General features: G+C 44.6%; 1 protein-coding gene across 8 annotated transcripts in view; it reads right to left on the bottom strand.

Annotated features, from left to right (window-relative positions):
- The window catches only part of CPLANE1 (ciliogenesis and planar polarity effector complex subunit 1), a 209,345-nt gene extending 186,081 nt beyond the window's left edge, over positions 1-23,264 (bottom strand). For 6 of the 8 annotated variants that reach the window (XM_073621384.1, XM_073621422.1, XM_073621394.1 and 3 more), the window contains exons 1-5: positions 23,097-23,264; positions 10,076-10,212; positions 9,865-9,988; positions 7,921-8,040; positions 1,444-1,679 (exon numbers count right to left, since the gene is read on the bottom strand). In XM_073621384.1, the coding sequence (XP_073477485.1) occupies positions 1,444-1,679; positions 7,921-8,040; positions 9,865-9,988; positions 10,076-10,162 (567 nt within the window). In that variant the 5' untranslated portion in view covers positions 10,163-10,212; positions 23,097-23,264. The remainder of the gene's footprint in view (positions 1-1,443; positions 1,680-7,920; positions 8,041-9,864; positions 9,989-10,075; positions 10,213-23,096) is intronic. The other 2 variants (XM_073621364.1, XM_073621374.1) reach the window with 2 other exon arrangements.
- Between the last annotated feature and the right edge of the window lie 4,235 nt (positions 23,265-27,499).

Here is a 27,499-nt window from a genome sequence, read left to right on the forward strand (position 1 = left end):
AGCATCCTTGATACCAGGAAGTCTCCCTGTTGGAAAGAAGCCACCAACTACCGCACAGTGGAGCTTGAGCATACAGCCCAAAGCTTGAGTTTGGCAAAAGTAATGCTTTTTGAAGTTGAAGGTACGGCAGGTTTTTTTTTGCACCGCTGACTTCTTTGTACACTTGCCCATGGTTATTTGTGGATGTAATTATCTAATTCTGGACTAATCAAGCATTCCCCATGGAAGGGTAAGCAGGCAAAATAAAAATTAAAGGGCGTCTCCACTGACCGACACTTCAGCTATAAGATTCTGTGCATGTGTACAGACAAGACCCCAAGTTGGGAAAGTTGCTGAGTTCTTTGAGACATCCACTGAAAAACAACGCAAAGGAATCTTTAAATGTCCTCCAAAAGTTTGTCTGAAGCATCCTTAAATACTGGGATCTCTTCTACTTGGACCGTCAATGTCTTGGTGAGATAGGAAACTGCCAGATTCACCAAAGGCATACTTCATTACCTAGTGAACTCCCTTTCCATTAGGTATTTCTGAGCAGGGAGGTGGCAGGTAAGAGGAAACATTTCCACATGCAACCAAGACGGTCAAAGTCAGAGAGTATTATGGAAAGCTGGTGTTCAAAAGCAGCAATTTCAGATGAGAATTCCTCATCACAGTGGGCTGTGCCATAAGGGCCTTCGGTGACTCGTTTCTTCATTTGGGGATCACTGCACTGGACCTGTATAGCGCTGGTCCACAAGGCAATATATCATTGCACATGGTCCTGTCATGCAGAGTCCAGTGCCGACCAGCAACATTAAAGGCTATCCCCACGTCCTGAGCAGGGTCTGAGTACCATTCCTCTGGGTGCAGTAAAGCGGTAAGCAATGGATCTGAAAAAGCTAGCCTCCGATTTCTAGATGAAACGGTTGGGAAGCTAGCTGATTTCTGTGCAGAGTCTGCACAGACATGACCATTTCATAGGACACTAGTAAAAAAAAAAAAAAAAAAAAAAACTGATGTCTTGCCTAGCTGATAGGGGTTATGCATGGAAGGGGATTTCCTGTGATTTTTTTTGGCACTGTCCAATCACCTGAAGGTGGCACCATAACCCTATCAAAATGAATATGACGATACACTGTGTCTTGTGATGTACAAGGATTACAGAGATGCAATAGTTTGTGTCATTTGTATCTGCCTAGAGTTCAACTTTAATTCCTGGCAGCTAAATGAAACAGAAGGGAGATAAGTATACGCTTCTGCAGAAGTCAGCATTAAAGCGAACTTGCTACTTTTCCATGCACGCGCAAAGCACATATTCACTTCAAGAAATCAGCTGAATATCTTTTTTTTATGTAGCAAACCCCATTTCTAAAAGGAAACAATTGTGACACCAAATCTTAGCTAAATATGCACAGTTTCATCTACAATGCATATGAACCTAAAGAAAAAAATAAATAAACTTACTTCGTTTTTTAAAAACATGGCATGAACTGTCGCTTCTTTATCCTCTGTGCTTGGAAACGCAACCGTCTCATGAGGTTCAATTTTAGTCCACCGGCCTGAGAGGGTCCTGGTTTTCTGAGCATTAGGTCGATTTTTTTCCTCTGTGTTTTCCCACAGGTACACACATCCTGTGTGATTGGCCAAGAGCACTCTACTGCCATCTCCAGACACATACAGGTGCAGCTTCAAAGAGGCTTCTGTAATAAGACAAACATTGTCAATTAAAGTGGAAGTCCATGCAAAACCTAAAATCCCTGCATCTATAGACACCAGGGATCTAACACTAACCTCTCTATCCCTGTAAAGAAAAAACTAGAATACATACCTTTTTAGAAGCGGATCTGACCCGCTGTGACCGGATCCCACGCTGAGCTATCAGCCGTAGCTTCTCTGTGGAGGCGGGTGCAGAGGAGACAGAGGACAACGGAAGCCCCATAGTAACTCTATGGGTGATGTCACTTCCCATTCATTTCACAGCCTTTGTCCTCTGCAGATCGGTTCAGAGCGGGTCAAATCTGCTTCCAAAAAGGTATGTATTCTAGTTTTTTCTTTACAGGGGTAGAGAGGTTAGTGTTCGATCCCTGGTGTCTAAAGATGCAGGGATTATAGTTTTTGCATGGACTTCCACTTTAATGAACTGCCAACTCCACGACTGCTATACTTCCAACAGGGTAGACTTTCAATACGCCAAACAGCACAAAGACAAGCCTCAAACCTTCTGGCACAAAGTCATTTGGATTGATGAGACCAAAATTGAGCTTTTTGGCCACAACCATAAATGCTACATTTGGAGAGGAGTCAACAAGGCTTATGATGAAAGGTACACCATTCCTACTGTGAAACACAGAGGTGGATTGCTGATGCTTTGGGGATGTGTGAGCTACAAAGGCACAGGAAATTTGGTCAAAATTGTTGGCAAGATGAATGCAGTAGGTTATCAAAAAATACTGGAGGAACATTTGCATTCATCAGCCAGGAAGCTGCGCATGGGACGTACTTGGACATTCCAACATGACAATGATCCAAAATACAAGGCCAAGTCGACCTGTCATTGGCTACAGCAGAATAAAGTGAAGGTTCTGGAGTGGCCATCTCAGTCTCTTGACCTCAATATCATTGAGCCATTCAGGGGAGATCTCAAAAGTGCAGTTCATGCAAGACAGCCCAAGAATTTACAGGAACTGGAGGCTTTTTGCCAAGAGGAATGGGCAGCTTTACCATCTGAGAAGATAAAGAGCCTCATCCACAAATACCACAAAAGACTTCAAGCTGTCATTGATGTTAAAGGGGACAATATGCGGTATTAAGAACTGGGGTATGTAAACTTTTGATCAGGGTAATTTTGGTAGTTTCTGTTTTGATTATGATTTAAAAAAAGAGTAAACACAGTTGACTGAAAATTAATGGCTTCAGCCAAACACTAACCACGAGTGAAAGAAAAGTTTTTGTCTTATCATTCAAATTCTCTGAAAAATGGCCAAGAAATTATAAATTAAGGGTATGTAAATTTATGAGCACAAGTGTATATAAAGAATTTCTAAAAGACTGACACTTTAACAATAATGCCAGGGTTTTATGAAGAAGTGCACAAATGAAAAAACCTGCAGGTATAAAAAGGAAAAAATATTAACAAAAGTACCAAGGCTTTCAGATATTAAAGAACACAGCCGCCCATTGCAGAAACACGTGCCCAAACACTCAAATTTTGTGGGCAACATTGGCATGTTTTCCCTTCAAGGAATACAGAAAATGAAATCTGCAAAGATCTATGGAGAAATAATTGAGGGGGAGCCAAACCAGGAGGATTTTGATTTTGTGGGAATTTCAGAGCCCTGGTTCAACAGCTCTCATGATTGGCTGGCAACCATTCAAGGGTATTCCCTTTATCGCAAGGATAGAGAGAGTAAAAAAGGGGGAGGGGTATGCCTATATATCAAGAATAATGTACAAGTGAATGTGAGAGATGACATCACTAAGGGAGCTAGGGAGGAGGTGGAATCCTTATGGGTAGAGCTCCAAAGGGATGAAGATAAGGGGAAAATAATACTGGGAGTATGTAATAGGCATCCTAACCTGAGGGAGGAAGGGAAGACAGATATCCTATAACAATTTGGATTAGCACCAAGGATGGGAAGTGTTATCTCACAATGGGGGATTTTAAATATCCAGACATAGACTGGGCGGAGGGAACCACGCATTCATCTAAGGCTCGCCAGTTCCTAAATGTCTTGCAGGACAATTTTATGGGTCAGATGGTAGACGCACCAACTAGAAATAAAGGGTTACTGGATTTACTGATTACTAACAATACAGACCTGATCACGGATGTAGAAATACAGGGCAATTTAGGTAACAGTGATTACAGGTCAATTGGCTTCAGTATAAATCACACAAATAGGAAACATAAGGGGAATACAAAGACACTGAATTTCAAAAGAGCCAACTTCCCTAAACTACAAGCCTTGCTAGAAGGCATAAATTGGGATAAAATCTTAGGAACAAAGAACACGGAGGAGAGATGGGGTGCTTTAAGAGCATATTAAATAAGGGCATTAGCCAATGCATCCCATTGGGTAATAAATTCAAAAGAGAGAACAAAAGTCCTGGATAGCTTAACTCCAATGTAAAAATGCATATAAAAGCAAAGGAGAAGGCCTTCAAAAAATACAAGGTTGAGGGATCATTATCAGCATTCAGACTTTATAAAGAATGCAACAAGAATTGTAAGGGTGCAATAAGGACGGCTAAGATAGAACATAAAAGACACATAGCGGAGAAGAGGAAAAAAAATCCCAAGAAATTCTTTAAGTATATAAACAGTAAAAAAAGGAGGACAGACCATATTGGCCTCAAAGAATGAGGAAGGACATCTGGTTACAAAGGATGGGGAGATGGCGAAGGTATTGAATTTATTCTTCTCCTCAGTCTTCACGAGGGAATCGAGTGGCTTCAGTAACCAAAACTGCAGTGTTTATCCTCATGACACATCACAGGAAGCACCTCCATGGTTAACAGAGGACAGAATTAAAATTAGACTTGGGAAACTTAACTAGAGGTCGACTGATATGGGTTTTTCTCTGGCCGATGCAGATATTTAGAAATCGCGGTGGCCGGTGGCCGATATAAGATGCCAATTTTTTTGGGCCAATATATTAGGCCGATTTTTTTTTTTTTCCCTTCATTTCATAAAATCTAACAGTTAGACCCCTTTCAAACTGGGGCGTTTTTCAGGCGCTTTTGGGCTAAGAATAGCGCCTGTAAAACGGCTCCCCTGCAGTCTCAGTGTGAAAGCTCGAGTGCTTTCACACTGAGGCGATGCGCTGGCAGGATGTTTAAAAAAAGTCCTGCAAGCGGCATCTTTGGAGCGGTGTATACCGCTCCTCCACCACTCCTGCCCATTGAAATGAATGCGCACTGCTGCCGAAGCGCCTGCAAAGCGTTTCGGCAGCAGCGCTTCAGGGGCGCATTTAACCCCTTCCTCAGCCGCTAGCTGGGTTATAAGCGCCCCGCTCAGTCAAGTAATTGCCAGACCATTGTTCCTAATTTTAACTGACAGTCTACTGACTGGAATGGTACCAGCTGATTGGAGAAAGCCAATGTAGCACCAATATTAAAAAAGGGCGCAAAATACATCCCTGGGAATTACAGACCAGTTAGCCTAACATCAATAGTATGTAAACTCTTGAAGGAGATGATAAGGGACTATATACAAGATTTTAGTAATGAGAACAATATCATTAGCAGTAATCAGCATGGATTCATGAAGAATCGTTCTTGCCAAACCATTCTATTAACCTTCTATGAGAAGGTAAGTTGCCATCTAGATAAAGGAAGGCCCGTAGACGTGGTGTATCTGGATTTTGCAAAAGCATTTGGCACAGTTCCCCATAAACGTTTACTGTACAAAATAAGGTCTGTTGGCATGGACCATAGGGTGAGTACATGGATTGAAAACTGGCTACAAGGGAGAGTTTTCAGAGGGTGGTGATAAATGGGGAGTACTCGGAATGGGCAGGGATGGGTAGTTGGGTCCCCTAGGGTTCTGTGCTGGGACCAATCCTGTTGGTCTTGTTCATAAACGACCTGGAGGATGGGGTAAACAGTTCAATTTCTGTGCTTGCAGACAATACTAAGCTAAGCAGGGCAATAACTTCTCCACAGGATCTGGAAACCTGAACAAATTAATGGGGTGTGCAACTACATGGCAAATGAGGTTCAATGTAGAAAAATGTAAAATAATGCATTTGGGTGGCAAAAATATGAATGCAATCTATACACTGGGGGGAGAACCTCTGGGGGAATCTAGAATGGAAAAGGACCTGGGGGTCCTAGTAGATGGTAGGCTCAGCAATGGCATGCAATGCCAAGCTGCTACTAACAAAGCAAACAGAATATTGGCATGCGTTAAAAAGAGGATCAACTCGATGATTCTCCTGATCTACAAGACTCTGGTCTGGCCGCACCTAGAGTATGCTGTCCAGTTCTGGGCACCAGTCCTCAGGACGGTTGTACTGGAAATGGAGCGAGTACAAAAAAGGGCAACAATGCTAATAAAGGGTCTGGAGGATATTAGTTATGAGGAAAGGTTGCGAGCACTGAACTTATTCTCTCTGGAGAAGAGACGCTTGAGAGGGGATATGATTTCAATATACAAATACCATACTGATGACCCCACAATAGGGATAAAACTTTTTCGCGGAAGGGAGTTTAACAAGACACGTGGCCACTCATTAAAATTAGAAGAAAAGAGGTTAAACCTTAAACTACGTAGAGGGTTCTTTACTGTAAGAGCAGCAAAGATGTGGAATTCCCTTCCGCGGGCGGTGGTCTCAGCAGGGGGCATCGATAGTTTCAAGAAACTATTAGATAAGTACCTGAACGACCGCAACATACAGGGATATACAATGTAATACTGACATATAATCACACACATAGGTTGGACTTGTGTCTTTTTTCGACTTTACCTACTATGTAACTATGGAGTATTCAACCAACATTGCCAAATGTTTGTAAATTTCTCTGTAGACTTCCTATGTTGATATGTCAGCTTTTCACAGATTAACACGGAGCTTACCTGTTCAGCCCATAATTGCCTTGTAGGGGGATGGGGCACCTGACAGCATTTTGCTACCAATTTGCAAGCAATTTATAAAAGTCTGGTCAGAGTTATACAAGTGTTGGGTGCAAACAAGTATGCAGCTAGGGCCCTTATGAGACATACTAAGGCTCCATGCACACTAGCTTATTTTTAGCTTCTAGCAGCTAGTTTGAGCATTTCCTGCCCCTAGAAGCAAATAGTGTTATCCTATATGTCCATGCAAGCTATTGTAAGCTAAAGGCAATTTTCCCGCTTCAGCTTCTAGGAGCAGAAAAAAAGAAAATGCTTTTTGACAAGTCCTTTATTTGAAAAAAAAAAAAACACAATGTCCCCCGATGTAAATCCAACGTCAATCATGATGAACGCCGCCCACCAACCCAGAAAAGTCCGCGCCCAACGAAGGCTACTGCCGTTTGGCAGCTCTGCCACCTCCTCGCCCCCCCTTTGTAGATGTCATGGACCTAGCATGCCTCCATCAAACCCCTGCTGAACCGATGGAGATTTGAACCGTCTATGGATATTGATATGGATATTTCAGCTCACTGATGAGATTTCCTCTCACTTGTGTCAGTTATGTTTGCAGGAAAAAAGTGAGAAGAAATCTCTGTAGTGGGATACAGATGGCAAAAAACTGGATTAGATTATTGTTAAAAAACACTCTATAAAAACATGATTGGTTTCAAGCCAAGAAACGCGTTGAGTTAATAACTATTGATGCACTCATTCACTATACAATGTACTTTGTATTTTGTATTTTTTATTGTAACTGTACTACCAGTATTGGAACTTTGTCTGCTAATATACTGTTGTAAACATGCTCAACTATGGTCTAAGATGTATACTTCTATGATTTTATCTGGCTTAAGTACCTATGCCATTAAACTTTTATACCATGATTATCCTACAATACTATCTGTGGACATTACATTGTATAGCACTTATCGTTAATATCTACGCCATAACACATACCATTCAGCACAACACACTCACCAACATGCCTCATGCAAAGTCCCGCCTCTATCCTCTAATTTCTTTGTATTCATTGGGATGGAGGCATGTTGGTACTCTCCGCAAAAACAGTGTGGATAGATCACAACCCTTTTAGATATACTCTATAAAAACATGTTATCACTGGCCCCTTTTATATATTGCACATTATTTAAAAAATATTGTACAATGTCATAGCATTTCCAAACACTCTTTGGTGTCTGTAAACTGTATCATGATTTGAGCCATGTGCATGCACTAAAAATACAAAATATGCGAATGTCTTCAATTTACTGTAAAAATCAGAATACTATTTTTCATTTAGGAGGCTTTATTTCTTTGTATCTGCTTACCCTGTGCAAGTGAAATCAGCTGGGAAATGTCTGCAATAGCTGGCACAGTGAGCAGACAGTCCAGATCCTTACACCATAGTGACAGCTCCCCAGAGACATTCAGAGCAGCCAGCCAGGCTCCTGTGGGATGAAGAAAGATGAATTCTTAAAGCACATCTAAACCCAAGAACAAAAATGTAATACATTGCAGCTTACCAGTCTGTAGATGTGGTGTCTGTATTAGGCTGGCCATACAATATGCACTTTGTGGTGTCTATAATAGGCTGGCCATACATTATGCAATTTTCTTTCCTTCAACCACAGGTTGAAGAAAAGAAAATTGTGTGATTCACTGACAGTGTTGATGGGGGAATCCCTCTTGATGCACTACTGTATTCTGACAGCGGGAGGTTTCCCCGTTGTCAGAATACAATGATCACTGCTGTGGTCTATAGCCAGCAGCAGTGAGCGTACGAGAAAACCGTAGTCTATCAATCGACTTCAATACAACCAGCCTGCCTATAGATGGATTGAAATTTGGCCAGTTCAATCTGTCTATGGCCCACTTAAGTTTTCTTTTTTTTTTTTTTTGCATTTCTTTCCTTTATTTTCACCTGATGATCCTGCCAGTTACACTTCCCACCCCAGGGTGACGACACTCACTCGTCATACTGCATTGATTGAGAAGCAGCATTCCCACCCTTGGACAGGATTACAGAACACTTTATCTATTTCTTAGAGGGAAGGAGTTTTATAGTCCCTTGAGAGGTAGGAACAATGTAACGGATAACAGCCTAGCACAGGCAGGAGCACGGGTTTGGGGGGGGGGGTGGCGTGGCTGAACTGCTCTGTGTGTCTATAGATGCACAGAGCCCAGCTTTAGAGCAAGTCTGCATGAGTGCCACTTGCTATGGGGGGACTTAGAGAAGAGGAGGAGCGAAAAGCACCAGAGGAGGAGAATCAGGGCTGTCCTGTGCAATACCATTGCACAGAAGAGGTAAGTATAACATGTCTATTATTCTTAAAAAAATAATATATATATACCTTTACAACCACTTTAAGAAAAGTCACTGCTTCTCTTTTTCAGGATGCAAGATGACTGGTCTTGCCTCCACTCCTCCCCTCCCCTCCTGCAGTTTTCTGCAGACAGCCTGCAGTGGGTGGATCTATTTGGTCCCGCTATGTATAGCAGTTATGTCACCGCTACCTCTACAGGATAAAATCTGGGTTTGCAAAAGCATTTGAGCATTTGGTTCACACAAAGTGGGTTACCATCCTTTGAGGATCTTGAGGAATATATTTAAAAGAAAGCTTTTTCTCCTGGAGTACAGCTCTAAAATAGAAGAGCTTTTGTACTCTCCAGCGGTCTTGTCTAAAGTCTTTGCTCTGTTCTAGTGCTGCAGCATCGGTAAGGCACTACAGCATTCAACACTTTCAGGAGTGTCAAATTCCTCTGTCACCTGCCCTCTACATCGGATGTAATCCCAGCAGCTGTCAGGGGTCATGCGAATTTCCCAAACTGTTGAATGCAGAAGAGTCTTACAGATACCAAGATAAAGTAGGAAACACACGTCACAAGTGAGATGAGTCTTGAGGGCAAGTGGCAACACTACCAAGGAAAGGCTCCAAGCAATATAATATAATACAATATAATAAGCCGAAATATCAGTTTTGGTTGATCAGTAAAAAAAGGACATTTAAACACAGTCTGTTACCGTGTGATCTCTGTTCTCAATAAAGGCAGATTTTTTTTCACACTTCCGCGTTGTGGTAAAGCATGCAACATGCAAACCATGGTGTACTGTGTTGCACTGCCATTTCTTTTAAATGCACCCCAATGGATTATTACAGTAGTGAGTAATGCACCTGCAATGCAGCGCACCACAACGCACATGCTTTAGCAAATAAGCCATTACAGTAATACAACACATAGTCTGAACTCCTCAAAAGAAGGGTCCTTTGTACCATTAGCAGATGTGGCAAGGGTCACAATGCTGCTTTTCTTAAGTAATGGCTTCTTCACATTGCCTGAGCGCAAGCTGATCTCACGGATACGATTGTCGTCCACCAGGAAAACAGCTTCCTTTTCCTAAGGCATTAAAATAAAAAATGAAAAATGTCAATAATCACAATAGAAAACGGATAGGCCACATATAAATATATATGGTGTACTGACCTGCCCCAGCCAGCAAAGCCTTACACAGGGCTTCTTCCTCTTGATGCTAGTAGACAGCAGAACTTCGAGAGACACTTCCATGTTCATTAGCAAGTCAGCAATCCCCCACAGATCAGCTGGACCCACGACCACTGTTTCTGAGAAAATGACACAAAAAATTCTAAAAGACTTTGTAAAAGTTTCAGGGACTTGGGAAAAGCTTCACTGTCTTCCCATCCTTAACCTCTTGAGGCCAAGAGTACGCAAATATGAAGCCTCTCGGCGGGTGGGCCTTGACACCAAGAGGCCGCATATTTGCGCACCTAAATGTAAACAAACATGTGAGAGAGCACGCTCCCAGAAGTTACCGGCGCCTAAGCAGGTTTTTTTTTTTTGTTCTTCCAGCAGTCACTTTTTAAAATCAGCGTGGCCGTGCGGGGCTCTACCCACACGGCCACGTCATTCCTTCACACAGCTCTGTGTATGAATTAACTACAAGCCCCGACACCCTTTGTGGTTGTCGGCTTGTAGTTCTCAATGAATGTTCATTGATTCCTTCCTGTCATTGTATCTGCCTATCCGTACGGGATGTACGGGTACACAGACAGATCTGAAGGAGATCTGCATGCACCAGCGATCTGCCGTTTACAAGAGCAATGCTTTACAGGCTCCAAAAGAAAAACAATAATAAATGCACATTTTTTACCTGCAAAAAAAAAAAATACATTTAGAATTTTCTTCCAAGGCCCCTTTCACACGAGGCGGACTCCGTTTCTACGGAGCCCGCCTCGGTCCGCTGGCTCAGCGGGAGATCTGTCCGTTGATCTCTGCTGAGCCGGCGGATGACAGGTCCCTCTCTGCTCACTGAGCGGGGAGGGGCTTGTCAGGCGCCACTGCCGCCTATGGAGGGATCGGATGAAAACGGACAGCATGTCCATTTTCATCAGATCTCACCCGATCCGATAGCGACGGACCTGGACGTAGGGCCATCCGTCTGCTTTTAGCGGATCGGACGGGGTCGGATGTCAGCGGACACGTCTCCGCTGACATCCGACACTCCATAGACTAACATGGAGCGCCCGTTCAGGTCCGCTGTCAAAACTGACAGGCGGACCTGAACGGTCCGATCGTGTGAAAGGGGCCTTAAAGGTAAACTTATCCTTTAAAATCTTCACCTTACTACCACTTTAACCACTTCAATACCGGGCACTTTTCCCCCATCCTGCCCAGGACAATTTGCAGCTTTCAGCGCTGTCACACTTTGAATGACAATTACAACACTGTACCCAAACTAAAATTTTATCATTTTCTTCCCACAAATAGAGCTTTCTTTTGGTGGTATTTGATCACCACTGGGTTTTTTATTATTTGCTAAACAAACTAAAAAAGTCCAACATTTTTTAAATAAAAAAAAAAGTTTTTCTTTGTTTCTGTTATAAAATTTTGTTTTCTCCTTCACTGACGGGTACTGATGAGGCTGCACTAATGGGCACTGATAGGCACCTATAGGCTACAACGATATGCAGCACTGATGAGCGGCATGGATGGGCACTGATAGGTGGCACTGATAGGCAGCACCGATGAGGAGGTACTAACAGGCATTACTGATGGGCATCTGTGAAGGGCACTGACAGGCGTTACTGATGGGCACTGATTGGCAGCTGATGGGCATTGATTAGCATTGTGGTGGGCACCTCTGATGGGGGCTGCGCTGGTAATCAATGTGCTGATTTTCAGTGCACCGCCCCCGCCGACCCCCCCCCCCCCCCCCCCGACAGGAGAGCCGCCAATCGGCTCTCCCAGTCAGCGTGAACTGAGGAAAGCCGATTACCGGCACTTCCTGGTTCACGCTGTGATTGGTCACAGAAGATCACGTGGTAAAGAGCCTCCGTCAGACTGACATACCACCGATCGCTGCGCTATGCGCCGCCGCGGGCACGCGATTGTGGCTTGTCCTGCTGAACGTTATATGACGCCCAGTCAGGATAACTGAACCACTTCCCTGCTGTCATTTTGCTATAAGTCGCTGCAAAGAAAATCAGACGGGGTTGTACACATGTTGCAGCAATATCACCCCATTGTCTCATTCAGCAGGCAGTACCATTGTCAAACAGAACCCATTGAAGTGAATGGGGCCACGCCGCAACCACAACCAATTCATATGGGTACAGCACAGCATTTAAAGGGTTAAAACAGGTTGCCTCCTTACCGCCTGTCAAACGCCTCTAAAAAGCAATCTGCTGCAGAGCACTTTTTAAATGGGCAGCAAGATCTGCACATCTAGACATAGCCTAACACAAGAACAGGTTCTGCAGTTTTAGTAGGCACTAAAACGAACTATTCCCAGGTAACATTTGCACTCTGATTACTGTTTATGTTACGTTTCCACAGGAAAAGTTGCAAACATATTATTAACTTTGCTTTGATATATAAAGCACCGACAAACTGCATAACTGTTTGATGAGTAATCATGCATGCAGTCATTACAACAAGGGCCAAAAGATCTTTCTTTCACCCAATGTAAGGACTTGTGTGGACGGGCTTTGATGAACAAAGGAAGCATGTTTTTGAATTTTGTTTGAGAGATCTCTGAGATCATTCAGTGCATGATGAGTAGTTGATCTGTGCTTGACCTACTTCAGCTGCTACATCTCCATGGACTTGTATTGAAGGAAAAGCGAACAAAGGTCCACCAACCCCAGTCCATTGTGTGAACTGCAATTATCTTCATGTTGCTGCTAAATGGATGGACACTTTCGTGTCCTTGTCACAGCAGTACATTGATTATAACTAAAATATACAGAATATTTTCTTTAAACGTAACATTTTTATGCAACTAAAAGATTCAGCATGGGGCAATGTATGCAAGCTGAACTGTGGGCTTGTGTCAAATTTAACCATGCAGTGGGCACTGCATGGGTTAAATGCTTGTTTTGTCTATGAGGACTGAAATTAATGCATATGCTTACCTCTCTCCCCTAACAACCTGTGCTCTTCTCCAATCACCGACACCCAAGGATGTTGGGGACCTAACCGGAGAGCTTGCATCTGGTGCAGCAAAGAAGAGAAGTGGCTTTGGGGGACCAATCATGCAGCTGAGAGAAAGCCTATAAGAGCGAGGATTAAGGCATACATTTGTACTTATTACAGTCCCCATAGACATTTAACGTATGTGTCGGGGGAGCAATGTGTACTTATGTTTGACAGCAGCACAGCAGATGAGATTTAAAGTGGTTGTAAAGCCACTATAGTTTATTCATACCATCCTCTCTGACAAATAAGGATATGTGTCCCAGTTAAGGATGAGCTCAGGCGTGTTCGCAAACAGCACATGCAGAGCCCGCCAGGAAGTCGGCACTGCGGAGCACTAATCACAAGCAGTGAGACATTGTCCTGATGCGCGGCTGCGCGAAATGTCTCACTGCTTGTGATTAGCGCTCCCCAGTGCTGACTTCCTGGCGGGCTCTGCATGTGCTGTTTGCGAACACGCCTGAGCTCATCCTTATGTCGCGTACACACGGTCGGACTTTTCGTCTACAAAAGTCCAACGGACGCTGACGGACTAAAGCTGGCTGGTAATCCGATCGTGTGTGGGCTTCTCCGGACTTTTTCAGCCTCAAATCCGACGGACTTTAGATTTGAAACATGCTTCAAATCTTTCCGACGGACTCGAGTCCGGTCGAAAAATCCGCTCGTCTGTATGCTAGTCTGACGGACAAAAACCCACGCTAGGGCAGCTATTGGCTACTGGCTATCAACTTCCTTATTTTAGTCCGGTGTACGTCATCACGTAAGAATTCGACAGACTTTTGTGTGATCGTGTGTAGGCAAGTCTGTTCGTTAGAAAGTCCGCCGCAAGTCCGTCGAAAGTCCGTCGAAAGTCTGTCGGACAGGCTGTCGGACTTTTGTAGCTGAAAAGTCCGACCGTGTACGCCCCATTAGTCCCAGTGTCTGTGCTATATAAAAAAAGATGCTGATTTCTACCTTATATCAGAGCGTCTCCCGGCGCTCACGGGACCGGCTGCCTCTCTCCTCTCCCAAGCGACAGCTACAGCGGGAGGGGCCGAGAACTCCCTCTGACGTCAGCTGGGGAGGAGAGAGAGCTGAGCGGTCACATGGGTGCCGGAAGACACTCTGATATAAGGTAGAAATCAGCATCTTTTTCATATAGCACAGACAATGGGACACATTGTTATTTACCAGAGGGGATGGCATGAATATACTATAGTTATTATTGCAGCAGGAGGGGAGCATAGTGGCACTGTCACAAGCTGACAGGCAGGGAGGGGGGGGGGGACAGAGGAGAGCTGCGGATGACGGAGGCAGGTAAACTGACCACGGTGTCAGGGCTCAGCAGCCATGATACACCGTGGTCAGTTTACAGGGTGGAGGGCAGAACCAGGCGGGATCAGCCAAGTATTTTAGGTTTTACAGGGGACCAAATTACATAGTACAGGCACGGTGCTGTATAACCTGCTTTAACCACTTGCCGACCGGGCCATAGCCGAAAGATGGCTACAGCACGGTCGGCTTATTCTGATTGGGCGTCCATGGACATCCTCCCAGAATCTTGCTCCCGCGCGCCCCCTGGGGCGCACACCCGGGAACATCCATGACCGCCAGGTCCAGAAGACCCAGCGCATCATGGATCACGGTAAACAGCTGCTGATAGTGGCCGTTTACCACGTGATCGTTCCGTCAAATGACGGAGCGATCACTTGTAAACAAACCGGCGTCATGTCATGACACCGTTTCCTCCCTCCCCTCTCTGTACCGATCTGTACAGTGTGAGGCGAGAGGGGGAGAGATAGTTTGCAGCAGCTCTGTGGGCTGGATCTGTAGTGCCCACAGCGCTGCTCAGTGCCAATACTCTGCAATAAATTTTAACAGAAACAAAGAAATTTTTTTTTTTTTTTTTAGGGTAACAAATGCTTTAAAGTTCAACTCCAAACATTTTGTGTTGGATAGAGAAGGGTAGGGTTACAGTCTCTCTCAGATTTTTGTTTTTGTCTGTGCTTCTAACCAGAAGATTTCTCCTCACTGTGGAAAGGTTAGAGCTTCTGGATATGTTTTGTATTGCTGTGGAAGGGCAAAACCTTTCCACATATCCCAAGGGCATGTGCAAGAATGATACAGACCAAATTTGAATGGCTGCACCATCACTGCATGAATAACTCATATAGGGAGAGATGCAAATATCAATAAGTTGTAACCAATGACAGCGTCACTGGATACACATTGTTGACATTCACATGTCACCCCTGAGCAGCGACGGTGGCCAACAGTGTCCATGTATGCCACAAATCAATGTTTGGTGTGACTACCAACCAGCATCAATTCTTACACTTGCACATTTTTAATTGCAAAATCCCCCTTCGGCTCTCAATAAAAAAAAAAAAAAAAGCATTCAGTAGGCAGCAGTATTTGTGTCCTGAAGGCCTAGAAGATGCTGCTCTACTAACTTTTGAAGGTGAGTCACTTTTCAGAGGGGAGGTAGAAACTGCAGTATGTGTAAACCAAGCCTTACAAAGTCTCTTAAAAAAAAAAAATACTTCTTAGGGTCCCTTGATATCCTTGTAGAGCTGCAACATGCATTGGTGCAAAGCACTGTTACCTCAGTGAACTTAGCACTTAACCCCGACCGTACCCATATATGCGGCCTGACAGAAGTGGGCTTTTTTCCGTGGGGTCATATATATGCTTATCTCCCTTTGTGCTGGGAGCACGCCGCACAACACGCTCCCAGCACAGAGACCAGGCTCTCAACGAGAGCCCCAGGTCCCATTCTAACGATCGGTTCCGGGTCGCCTCTGATTGGCTAGCACAGTGATCAGTGACTGTGAGCACGTCTCTGTGTTTTCTTCCTCTTGTGAATGAACAGAAAGATACATCGCATCTTTCTGTTTTTAAATGAGAGGAAGATATAAACAAAACAGTAAGTAAAAAAAAAAAAAAAAAAAATGCAAAAATAACTAGAACAAGGTTTGCCAGGGTTAGTGTTAGAGTCAAGGTAAGGGTCAAAGGACAAGGTCACAATCAGCATATTTTGGGTAGAAAATTTTTTTTTTTTTTTAAACATTTTTAAATTAGTATATCAGTGTGTTTCAAGCATGATAAACAAAATACAAGAATGTGCACCATTCTTTCTGGGCTCTATTTATAAAAAAAAAAAAGATACTATTTTGGGCCAGTTTTCCTTTGATGATAATAATAAAAAAAAAAAATCAGGAACTATTCATTACAATTTACCACCAAAAGACCAAACGCCAATCATAGCCCATCTGCACAATGTAATTAGTTGTGGACAATCACAGCTAATCACACTAGTAAACACTGAGGTTGGGTTCGCATATATGCAAATTGGATGCTTTTTTAACGGCATCCAATTCGCATTACATGTAAATGTGACCGGCTGTCAACGGAGCTGGTTCACACAAGACCGGGGCGGCCGCGGTACGATTTTGAAAAGGGTCCTGTGCGTTTTTGGATCCAGTTCAGGTGCGAATTTAGGCAAAATTTTGCACCTTAATCAGTGAGCAGAAGCGCCCCAGACTCTTGAGTGCAAACTGCAGCCGGACATGTGTGAACCCAGCCTGAATGAATCGATTTTGTTCAGAAAAAAATTGTTGCTTTTAACAGTGATATTCACTGTTATAAGTAATCATAGTGCTTGTAAAAAAAAAAAAAAAACACCTGATCACCTCCCCAGAGTAGTATAGTGTTACTATGGTAACACTTTATTGCTCTAATCGCAGTATGTAAAAAAAATTTAAAAAATTAATACTTTTTATTAAAATGTAACAAAAAAGAAAATTTAAAAAACTAAATAATTAAAAATGATTCTGTTTGTTTTACATACTGTCATCAGTCAGTGTCCCTGCCACAGTTACATTATAATTCTGTCCTGCACTGGTGACAGGATGTAAAAGAAAAAAAAACAATTGTGAAAAATTTTTTTTTTTTTTTTTTTCTTTATTTTCCAAAAAAATGTGACAGCAAATCACAACTCCATGATCCTGGCCCTTTACCATGTGATCAGCGGTCAGTCAATGACAGGTGATCACGTGATATAAACAGAAGCCGGTAACCGCCTTTTTTTTTCTCCTCACGCTGACAGCACGAGGAGAGAAAACAAGCCGATTACCAGCACATGTAAAAGGGACATCAGTGCCACACACCGACAGCCATTGCTGCTAAGCAGTGCCCATCAGTGCTGCCAATCAGTGCCACCTACCAGTGCACATCAGTACTGCTAAGCAGTGCTCACCAGTGCCACCAATCAGTGGCGCCTCATCAATGCCCATCAGTGCTGCCTACCAGTGCAGCCTCATCAGTGCCTCCTAACCAGTGCCACTTACCATCGGCCATCAGTGCCGCCTCATCAATACCCATCGGTGCAGCCTATCTGTGCACATCAATGAAGAAGAAAAAATTACCTGTTTGCAAATTTTTTTTTTTTCTAAATTCTCTGTCATTTTTTTGGTTTGTTTAGCAAAAAATAAAAAACCCCGTGGTGATCAAATACCACCAAAAGAAAGCTCGATTTGTGTGAAGAAAATGATAAAAATGTCATATGGGTAAAGTGTAGTATGACTGCGCAATTGTCATTCAAAGTCTGACAGCACTGAAAATTGGCCTGGGCAGGAAGGGGGGTAAAGGTGTGCAGTAAGTAAGGATGAGCTCCGGCGTGTTCGCACAGCCCATGTACAGAGCCCACCAGGAAGTCGGCTCATCCCTAATCACAGGCAGTGAGACATTTCCCGATCTCTGCAGCCGCGCATCGGGACAAGGTCTCACTGCTTGTGATTAGCACTGTGCAGTGTCGACTTCGTGGCGGGCTTTGCACGTGGGCTGTGCGAACACCCTGGAGCTCATCCTTAGCAGTAAGTAATTAGCTAAAATCTAGTAATATATGGTCTCTCTCTGCACATCAGTTGCCCTCCATTTTTAGGCACTGTCCTGAATTTATGGAGGTCGATCTGCTGACAGCCTTAACCGCTTGCCACCCGCCAGCTGTCATATGACGGCAAGGCGGCGCGGCTCTCGTTCTGGGAGGGCGTCGTATGGCGCCCTCGCCTTCCCGGCCCACCAGGGGGCGCGCGCACCTGCCGCGTCACTGGGGACCCGATGCGCGTGCCCAGCAGCGGCAATGTCCGTCTGGCACCTGCGATTGCCCGGTAACACACAGATCCACGTCCTGTCAGGGGAGAGGAGACCGATGGTGTGTTCCCAGTACAGAGGAACACCGATCGGTCTCCTCCGCTTGTGAGTCCCCGCCCCCTATAGTTAGAATCACTCCCTAGGAAACATAATTAACCCCTCGAGCACCCCCTATTATTAACTCCTTCCCTGCCAGTCACATTTATACAGTAATCAGTGCATTTTTATAGCACTGATCGCTGTATAAATGTGAATGATCCCAAAATAGTGTCAAAAGTGTCCGATGTGTCTGCCACAATATCGCAGATCGCCGCCACTAATAAAAATAAAAAATAAAAATGCTATAAATCCTTCCCCTATTTTGTAGACTCTATAACTTTTGCGCAAACCAATCAATATAGGCTTATTGCGATTTTTTTTATCAAAAATATGTCGAAGAATACATATCGGCCTAAAGGAAAAAATTTGTTAAAAAAAAAAAATTGGATATTTATTATAGCAAAAATTATTGTGTTTTTCAAACTTGTCACTCTTCTTTTGTTTACTGTATAGCGCAAAAAATAAAAACCAAATACCACCAAAAGAAAGCTCTACTTGTGGGAAAAAAAAATGATAACAATTTCATTTGGGTACAGTGTTACATGACCGCGCAATTGTCATTAAAAGTGTGACAGCGCTGAAAGCTGAAAAATGGCCTGGGCAGGAAGGGGGTGAAAGTGCCCGGTATTGAGGTGGTTAACCACTTGACAACTGGACACTTAAACCCCCTTCCTAACCAGACCAATTTTCAGCTTTCGGTGCTCTCACATTTTGAATAACAATTACTCACTCAGTCATGCAACACTGTACCCATATGGAATTTTTGTCCTTTTTTTCACTAAAATAGAGTTTTCTTTTGGTGGTATTTAATCACCTTTGGGTTTTTTATTTTTTGCACTATAAAAGAAAAAAGACTGAACATTCGGTAAAAAAATGAAATTTTCTTTGTTTCTGTTATAAAATTTAGCAAATTAGTCATTTTTCTTCGTAAATTTTGGCCACAATTTATACTGCTACATATCTTTGGTAAAAATAAGTACAAATTGGTGTATATTATTTGGTCTTTGTGAAAGTTATAGAGTCCAAAAGCTATGGTGCCAATATCTGAAAATTGATCACACCTGAAGTACTGACGGCCTATCTATATTCTTGAGACCCTAACACGCCAGAAAAGTACAAATACCCCCCAAATGACCCCTTTTTGAAAAGAAGACATTCCAAGGTATTTAGAAAGATGCAGGGTGAGTTTTTTGAAGTTGTAATTTTTTCCCACAATTCTTTGCAAAATTAAGATTTTTTTTTTCTTTTTCACAAAATTGTCATATTGGCAGGTTATTTCTCACACACCGCATATGCATACCACAAATTACACACCAAAACACATTCTGCTATTACTCCCGAGTATGGCGATCCCACATGTGTGAGACTTTTACACAGCGTGGCCACATACAGAGGCCCAACATGCACTGAGCACCTTCAGGCGTTCTGGAGCACCCAGGCCAATTCTGACATTTCTCTCCTACATGTAAAAATCATCATTTATTTGCTAGAAAATTACATAGAACCCCAAAACATTATATATTTATTTTTTTAGCAAAGACCCTAGAGAATACAATGGCGGTCGTTGCAACTTTTTATCTCATACGGTATTTACGCAGCAATTTTTTGAACGCTTTTTTTTTGGGAAAAAAAAAACAAAACAGTAAGGTTGGCCCAATGTTTTTGCATAGTGTGAAAGATGAAGTTACGCCGAGTAAATAGATACCTAACATGTCATGCTTCAAAATTGCACACGCTCGTGGAATGGCGCCAAACTTCGCTACTTAAAAATCCCCATAGGTGACGCTTTAACATTTTTTTATTGGTTACATGTTTTGAGTTACAGAGGAGGTCTAGGGCCAAAATTATTGCTCTCACTCGAACGTTCGCTCCGATACCTCACATGTGTGGTTTGAACACCGTTTTCATATGTGGGCAGTACTTACGTGTGCATTCACTTCTGCATGCGAGCACACGAGGACAGGGGCGCTTTAAAAAAATTTTTTTTTCTTTTTAATTGTTAATTTTACTTTATTTATTTTAGTTTGACACTTTTTTCCAAAAAAAAAAAAATTCACTTTTATTCCTATTACAAGGAATGTAAACATCCCTTGTAATAGGAATATGGCATGACAGGTCCTCTTTACAGTGAGATATGGGGTCAAAAAGACCCCACATCTCACCTCTAGGCTGTGCCTGAAATAAAAAAAAAAGAAAAAACGATCTTGGCTTCGATCATAGCGGTGAGTCGGTAGAAGCACCGGAGGGTGGCAGGAAGGGGGGAACGTCCCCTCTCACCTCCCATAAGAACGATCAAGCAGTGGAACAGCCGCTATGATCATTCTTATGGTGTAGGGAATCGCTGGCTGAAAAAGATGATATCTGAATGATGCCTGCAGCTGCACCCATCATTCAGATATCCCCGCACAAAGTCAAGGACGTCATATGACGGCGGGCGGGAAGTGGTTAAAACGCATTTTTTTTAACACAAAGTTGTCCATTTATACAATATTTCTAACACATAACATGTACATACCAAAAATGACACCCCAAAATAGATTCTCCTACTCCTCCTGAGTACGGCAATTCCACATGTGTAAGACTTCCACAGCCTGGCCACATACACAGGGCGAGTATGACTGGGTATGGCAGAGTATGGCTGGGTATTGCAGAGTATGGCTGGGTATTGCAGGGTATTGCAGGGTAGTGCGGGGTATTGCAGGGCATTAGAGTATGGAGGGATGGCTGAGGATGGATGGATCCATGGATGTGACTGTATTTGTCACTGAGCAGCGCTGTGGACACTACTACCAATCGGTACACAGAGGGGAGGGAGGAACCGGCGTCATGAAACAACGCCGGTTTGTTTACATGTGATCGCTCCGTCATTTGACGGAGCGATCACATGGTAAACGGCCGCGATCACGGATGTTCTCGGGTGCACGCCCCAGGGGGCGCGTGAGAGCAGGATTCTGGGAGGACGTCCATGGACGCCCTCCCAAGATAAGCCGACCGCGCTGTAGCCGTCTTTCAGCTATGGCCCGGTCGGCATGTGGTTAAAGAGGAATTAAACCCTGGTGGGTTTTACTTCCTCTTTATTTCCCTGCAAGGGTAAAGCATAATGAGCTACTATGCACCGCCCATCGATGTGCCCTTTCTAAATTTCTTTCTGGATTAGAATACGGGTCAGGTTATATATAGATTGCGGTCTGTGACCCCCTTTTAGGGGTATTAGTCCCGGTCACAGAAGGTGAAAGAGAACGCATGCGCCGATGAGACTGGCACTCATCTTTTTTAGTAAATATCTCCTAAACAGTGGAGGTTTAGGAGATATTTCCAGCACCTACAGGTATGCTTTAATATAGGCTTACCTGTAGGTAAAAGTGGTTGTACGGGGTGTATAACCACTTTAAAGTGGAATTAAACCCTCCCATCCATTACAGCCAAGGACGCTGCTTCTGTTTGATCTGCAACTGCCATGATGCTGCACATGTGATCAGTTATGACACCCAGCCATTTGATGGTTTGACAGTTTGGTTGAGGAAACAAGCAAATGTGACAGCTAGCAAGCCTGGCATTCCAGGAATGTAACTGTTTTTTTTTTTTTTTTTAAATCGTTAAATCGATGGGTTTAGCCCAAGTTCACACTGATCCGGATTAGAAATCGATTTCAAACCAGCAATGCAGTCTGACTTCGGGGGGGGGGGGGGGGGGGGGAGGTGGTTTGACAGACATTTTTGTGAGCTCCTGCACAGATGTCTATTCAAATCGCCCCCCCCCAGAAATCGGCAAAAGTAGTACAGGAACTACTTTTGGGAATAGGATGGTGCCATTGCTGGCAACAGCCACCATATGGGGATGTGATTTGACATGCCAAATCGGCACAACGCGAACGTGGGCTTTGTTCTACTTTACGATTTACTGCTGTTCAGGGGCTCTGGGCTTCAGCAAAACGGAGGCGGCACCAGCAAGAAGAAAACGGGATCAATATACAGAACACACTCATTTTGGTAGCACAATTATTAATGTGGAATGGACGTTCTTTGCTAAAAACATGATTTTTTTTTTTTTTAACAAGTTGTTATGGGTAAAGTTCTGCTTTAAATATCACCAAAAGAAAACTCTTATTTTTGTAAAAAAAAAAAAAAAAATGATAAAAATTGTCACGAACGCGCAAGTGTCAAAGTGTGACGGCGCTGAAAAGTGAAAATGGGCCTGGGCGGGGGGGGGGGGTGTGGAAGTGTCCGGTACTGAAGTGGTTAAAAGAAGTGTTAAATAATTTTATACAGAGAGGGATTAGAATATGGGTCAGGTTATATATATATATTGTGGTCTGTGACCCCCTTTTAGGGGTATTAGTCCCGGTCACAGAAGGTGAAAGAGAATCCCACATCTCGGGTTGTCACCTAAACAGGAATAGGAGGGGAAATCTTTCAATGGGGACACCCTCACTTTGTAGAGAGTTTTCCCCTCACTTCCTGTTTTGGCTAGGAGACAGGAAGCAAAGGGAAATCTCCCCAAAGGTGACACAGGTGACAAAAAGAAAAAAGGTTTTCCCTTTAGTCCTCTCTTATAACATGCTGTAGATTGTGATGGAGGAGGGATGACGTCACATCCGGTGTACCCCTCTATGAGGAGAAGGGGGTCCTCACTCCCTCCCACACACAATACATTCCTCCGTTCTATATCTATGTACAGTGGAGGACTACAAGTCCCAGCAGCACGGTGTGATGAATAATCCCCCCCAGTCTGTGTGTATATACAGAGCAGGCTCGTCCTACCTCCTACCGGACACGGTTCTCACCTGAGCCGGTCCTCCACCTCCTCCTCGCTCTCCGCTCCCCGGGCCGCTCTCATACCTCCCCCCACTATCCTGACAGGATGCCCGGGAATCAGGGCGGCAAGAGCGGCCACTAACGGGGGACACTGAGGGAGAAGGAGGCCCCGCCCCTTGGATACGGCGCAGACCCGCCCACACACACGGGAGGATCCGCCCCCCCTTTAGGAAGAACACGCCCACTCCTCAGAGACAGAGACGATCTGACCCATTTTGGCAGGACAGCCCCGCCCACGGGCTGCACAGGGTTGGCTCTGTGTGTGCCCGGGCCCCGCCCACTGGGCTGGATTAGCACACTCTACTGTTTTTTTTTTTTTGTTTTTTTTTAAAGCACCACAATGTTCATTGAAATCCATTCCTTTGCCCTGCGCTCCATACTAATGCATAGCTCCCAACTGTCCCTGATTTCGAGGGACTGTCCCTGATTTGGAGCAGTGTCCCTCTGTCCCTCATTCCTCCTCATTTGTACCTCATTTTCTTCTGATCTATATAGTTGTATATAAAATGCACTTTTTATCTTTCAAAAAGTGTTCCCCAGTGCTAAACCTTTCATCCAATTTCTAAATTGCTGCATTTGTACATTTTAAAAGCCAATATAAAGGAATAGTAGTGGTAAAAAAAAGCCCTTGTGGATTTAATTAACCTTTTTTTTGGGTTAATTCTCCTTTAAGGGGGTGTGGCAGTGGGCGTGTCCTATGCCTACATACAGTTGCTAGTAGGTGTCCCTTATTCCCATCTCAAAATATTGGGAGGTATGCTAATGCAATGCAGGAAACGCACAAGATTCGCTGTGTTTCCCCGCATCACGCTGTATAGCAATCGCACGGCGTCCATGCAATCTGCTGCGGGCGTCAGGCTGGGCTCACACTATCTTCGCATGCGGCTCACAGCACAGGGGGTCCGGACCGTCCGGTGCCTCACCGTTTCACTGTTTCAGGTCCGATTTCAGCCCGAATTTTAGGCTGAATTTGGATTTGAAATGGACCAAAAGACGCAGAGGGCTCCTGTGCAAATACGCACCCCGAGCCGCAGCAGATATTTGTGAACCGACTCCATAGAGGGCCAGTCAAAATCTCCTGCTATTGTGATTTGGATGCGGGGAACTAGGGTTGCCACCTGTCCAGGATTCACCTGGACAGTTCGGGTTTGGACTCATGCGTCCAGGTTTCAGACTGCCTGAAACCCGGACACATTATTCAGAATGGATTATGGCTTCCCAGCAGGGTTGCTGACTGCAGTTGTTTAAGCTGAGAGTGTCTGTTACCCTCCTTTACACTGCCCAAAGCCAACAATAACAGTCCCCCCCCCCCCTTCAAACACACACACAGAGGAGAGAGGGCTCAATCTGCACCTCTTCCCCCCTACCCCTTTGTGTCTGCCCACACTCCAATCCCTGGCGCTGTGCCTTTAGAAAAGGAAAGTTGGGGATGGAAATTTTAAGCCCAGCAGCCTCAGATACATCGGGATGAGAGGTGCTGACTGCCAAGGAGTGAGTGAGCTCACCATCCACCCCTGTCCCTGTCTGAAGTCTCCCCCCTTCTCTCTCCTGCCTCTGAAGTACACTAAGGTAAATCAGGGTTCTCAGAGCACCCCCTACATCAGAGTTCCCCTTTACACCAGAGGCCACAGTGTTTCCCCTTACATCAGAGTCCTCTCCGTACATCAGAGTCCTCTCCGTACATCAGAGTCCTCTCCGTACATCAGAGTTCTCAGTGTTCCCCCTTAAATCAGAGTTCCCAGAGCCAGGACCGGACTGGAAATAAAGACCAGCAATGGAAATAATTTCATAACAGCCCTGTAGCATTATTATACCAGCCCACCGTCATTATTTTCTTGTTCATGAAAAGGTACACTATGCACTTTAAAGCACATTTGAAGAGCGTATTATATATAGATAAGACAGATAAGAAAGCACATTGGGCTAGGAATATATATATATATATATATATATATATATATATATATATATATATATATATATATATAAATATATAAACAGCAAATTTCAGTTAAAAGTACTGAAAGTGAAGCAATCATCAAGGGGGACACCTGGGACTCTGGGAATGGGAGGGGGGAGGGGGACTCTGGTGATCAGGGTTTACCTTCCACAGAAAATACACTAAGGTAAGGGGGGTGTTACTGAAATTAGGGGGAAACCTTTATATCAGTGCCCCCTTACATTATTGTATTCACTTTATATCAGTGACCCCCTCAGACTGGCCTGGCGGCGCTGTCACTGACCTCCTCTCAGGTGCACCGTGCAGGGATCAGTCAGTTGGCTTCAGCCTGGTGGCTCTGGTTTTATCCTTTAGTCTCCTCTCCACAGTCCACACACATCTGACTTCTCCCGTGACCCCCATCCTGGTGGCGCTCCCACTCTTGACTCCTCTCCAGACTCCCTCTCAGAGACTGCAGACATGATATACAACAAGAGATGGTCAGAGGCTGTGGCATAGTACCAGGGCCGTCTTTAGCGCAGGGCAAACGGGGCACTTGCCCTGGGCCCAATCTTTGTTGGGGGGCCCGCGCTAGCCGTGAATTGGGGCCCCGATCACAGCTTTGCAGAGCGCACAGAGGACACGGGAGGATGTATTCCTCGCTAGCCAGCTGAGAGGGGGCGGGGCCGGGAGCTCCACTGACGCTCTGACCCCGCCCACGTGCAGCCTGTGTACTCGGAAAAGAGCTTCTGTAGTGAGAGCCAGTGATCGGAGTGGGAGTGTCAGTGGAGCTTCCGGCCCCGCCCCCTCTATACTGGCTGTTGAATACAGAGGTCCGGGGGCGGGGCCGGGAGCTCCAATGACACTCCCACTCCGATCACTGGCTCTCACTACAGGCGCTCTATTCCCAGTACACAGGCTGCACGTGTGTCAGTGGAGCTCCCGGCCCTGCCCCTCTCAGCTGGCTAGCGCGGAATACATCCTCCCATGTCCTCTGTGCGCTCTGCAAAGCTGTCATCGGGCGACCATTCACGGGTGATGTGGGCCCAGGGCCCACCCAACAAAGCATCAGTGGAGCTCCCAGCTGCTTTAGTGAGAGCAGAGAGTGGAAGCCCCTCCCACAGTCCTGAATGTATGTAGTGAGTTTGGCTGGCCAGGTATGTCCTTACAACCATAGAATGCCTGAATGTTTAAACCCTGAGCTGTGTTATTTAACTGTAAAGCTGTGCATTGCTGAAAGTTCTCTGACCATCCCCTGTATAATGTCCGCAGCCTCTGAGTGTCTCCTGCAGTATGTACACAGTCTCTGATTGTCTCCTGCAGTATGTCCGCAGTCTCTGATTGTCTCCTGCAGTATGTCCGCAGTCTCTGATTGTCTCCTGCAGTATGTCCGCAGTCTCTGGTAATCTCCTGCAGTATGTCCGCAGTCTCTGAGTGTCTCCTGCAGTATGTCCGCAGTCTCTGAGTGTCTCCTGCAGTATGTCCGCAGTCTCTGATTGTCTCCTGCAGTATGTCCGCAGTCTCTGATTGTCTCCTGCAGTATGTCCGCAGTCTCTGATTGTCTCCTGCAGTATGTCCGCAGTCTCTGATTGTCTCCTGCAGTATGTCCGCAGTCTCTGATTGTCTCCTGCAGTATGTCCGCAGTCTCTGATTGTCTCCTGTAGTATGTCCACAGTCTCTAGTAATCTCCTGCAGTATGTCCGCAGTGTCTGATTGTCTCCTGCAGTATGTCCGCAGTGTCTGATTGTCTCCTGCAGTATTTACACAGTCTCTGATTGTCTCCTGCAGTATGTCCGCAGTCTCTGGTAATCTCCTGCAGTATGTCCACAGTCTCTGATTGTCTCCTGCAGTATGTCCGCAGTCTCTGATTGTCTCCTGCAGTATGTCCGCAGTCTCTGAACCTCTCCTGTAGTATGTTATTAATGTGCCCCCTTTACTTGCTCAATTATTTGGGATTGCTCCACTGCTCAGTGAGAGGTAATGATGTGCATGAACCTCTAGCAACCAATCAGCAAACAGTAGTGATCTGCTTTAATCTCTAGCAACCAATCAGTAAGTGCTAATGATGTGCTGTAACCCCTAGCAACCAATTAGTGAGCGCTAATAATGTACACTAACCTCTGGCAACCAATCGGCAAGCAGAAATTATGTGTTGTAACCTCTAGAAACCAGCCATTGAGCAGTAATGATAGGCTGTAACCTCTGGCAAACAATTGCAATCGCTGCGTGATCTGCTGCAGTAAACTGATTTTGAGTCTACCTGCTATTTTTTTGTATGTCTCAGAATGGAGGGGGGGGCCCCAAGAAAATGTTTGCCCAGGGCCCAATCAAAATTAAAGACGGCCCTGCATAGTACAGGAGATGGTCAGAGGCTGTGGGCATGGTACAGGAGATGGTGATCTGATGATCTCATTTCTGCCTTACTGTGCCCTC

The sequence above is a fragment of the Aquarana catesbeiana genome, linkage group LG01 (genome assembly GCF_042186555.1).
Source record: "Aquarana catesbeiana isolate 2022-GZ linkage group LG01, ASM4218655v1, whole genome shotgun sequence".
Lineage (NCBI taxonomy): Eukaryota > Metazoa > Chordata > Amphibia > Anura > Ranidae > Aquarana > Aquarana catesbeiana.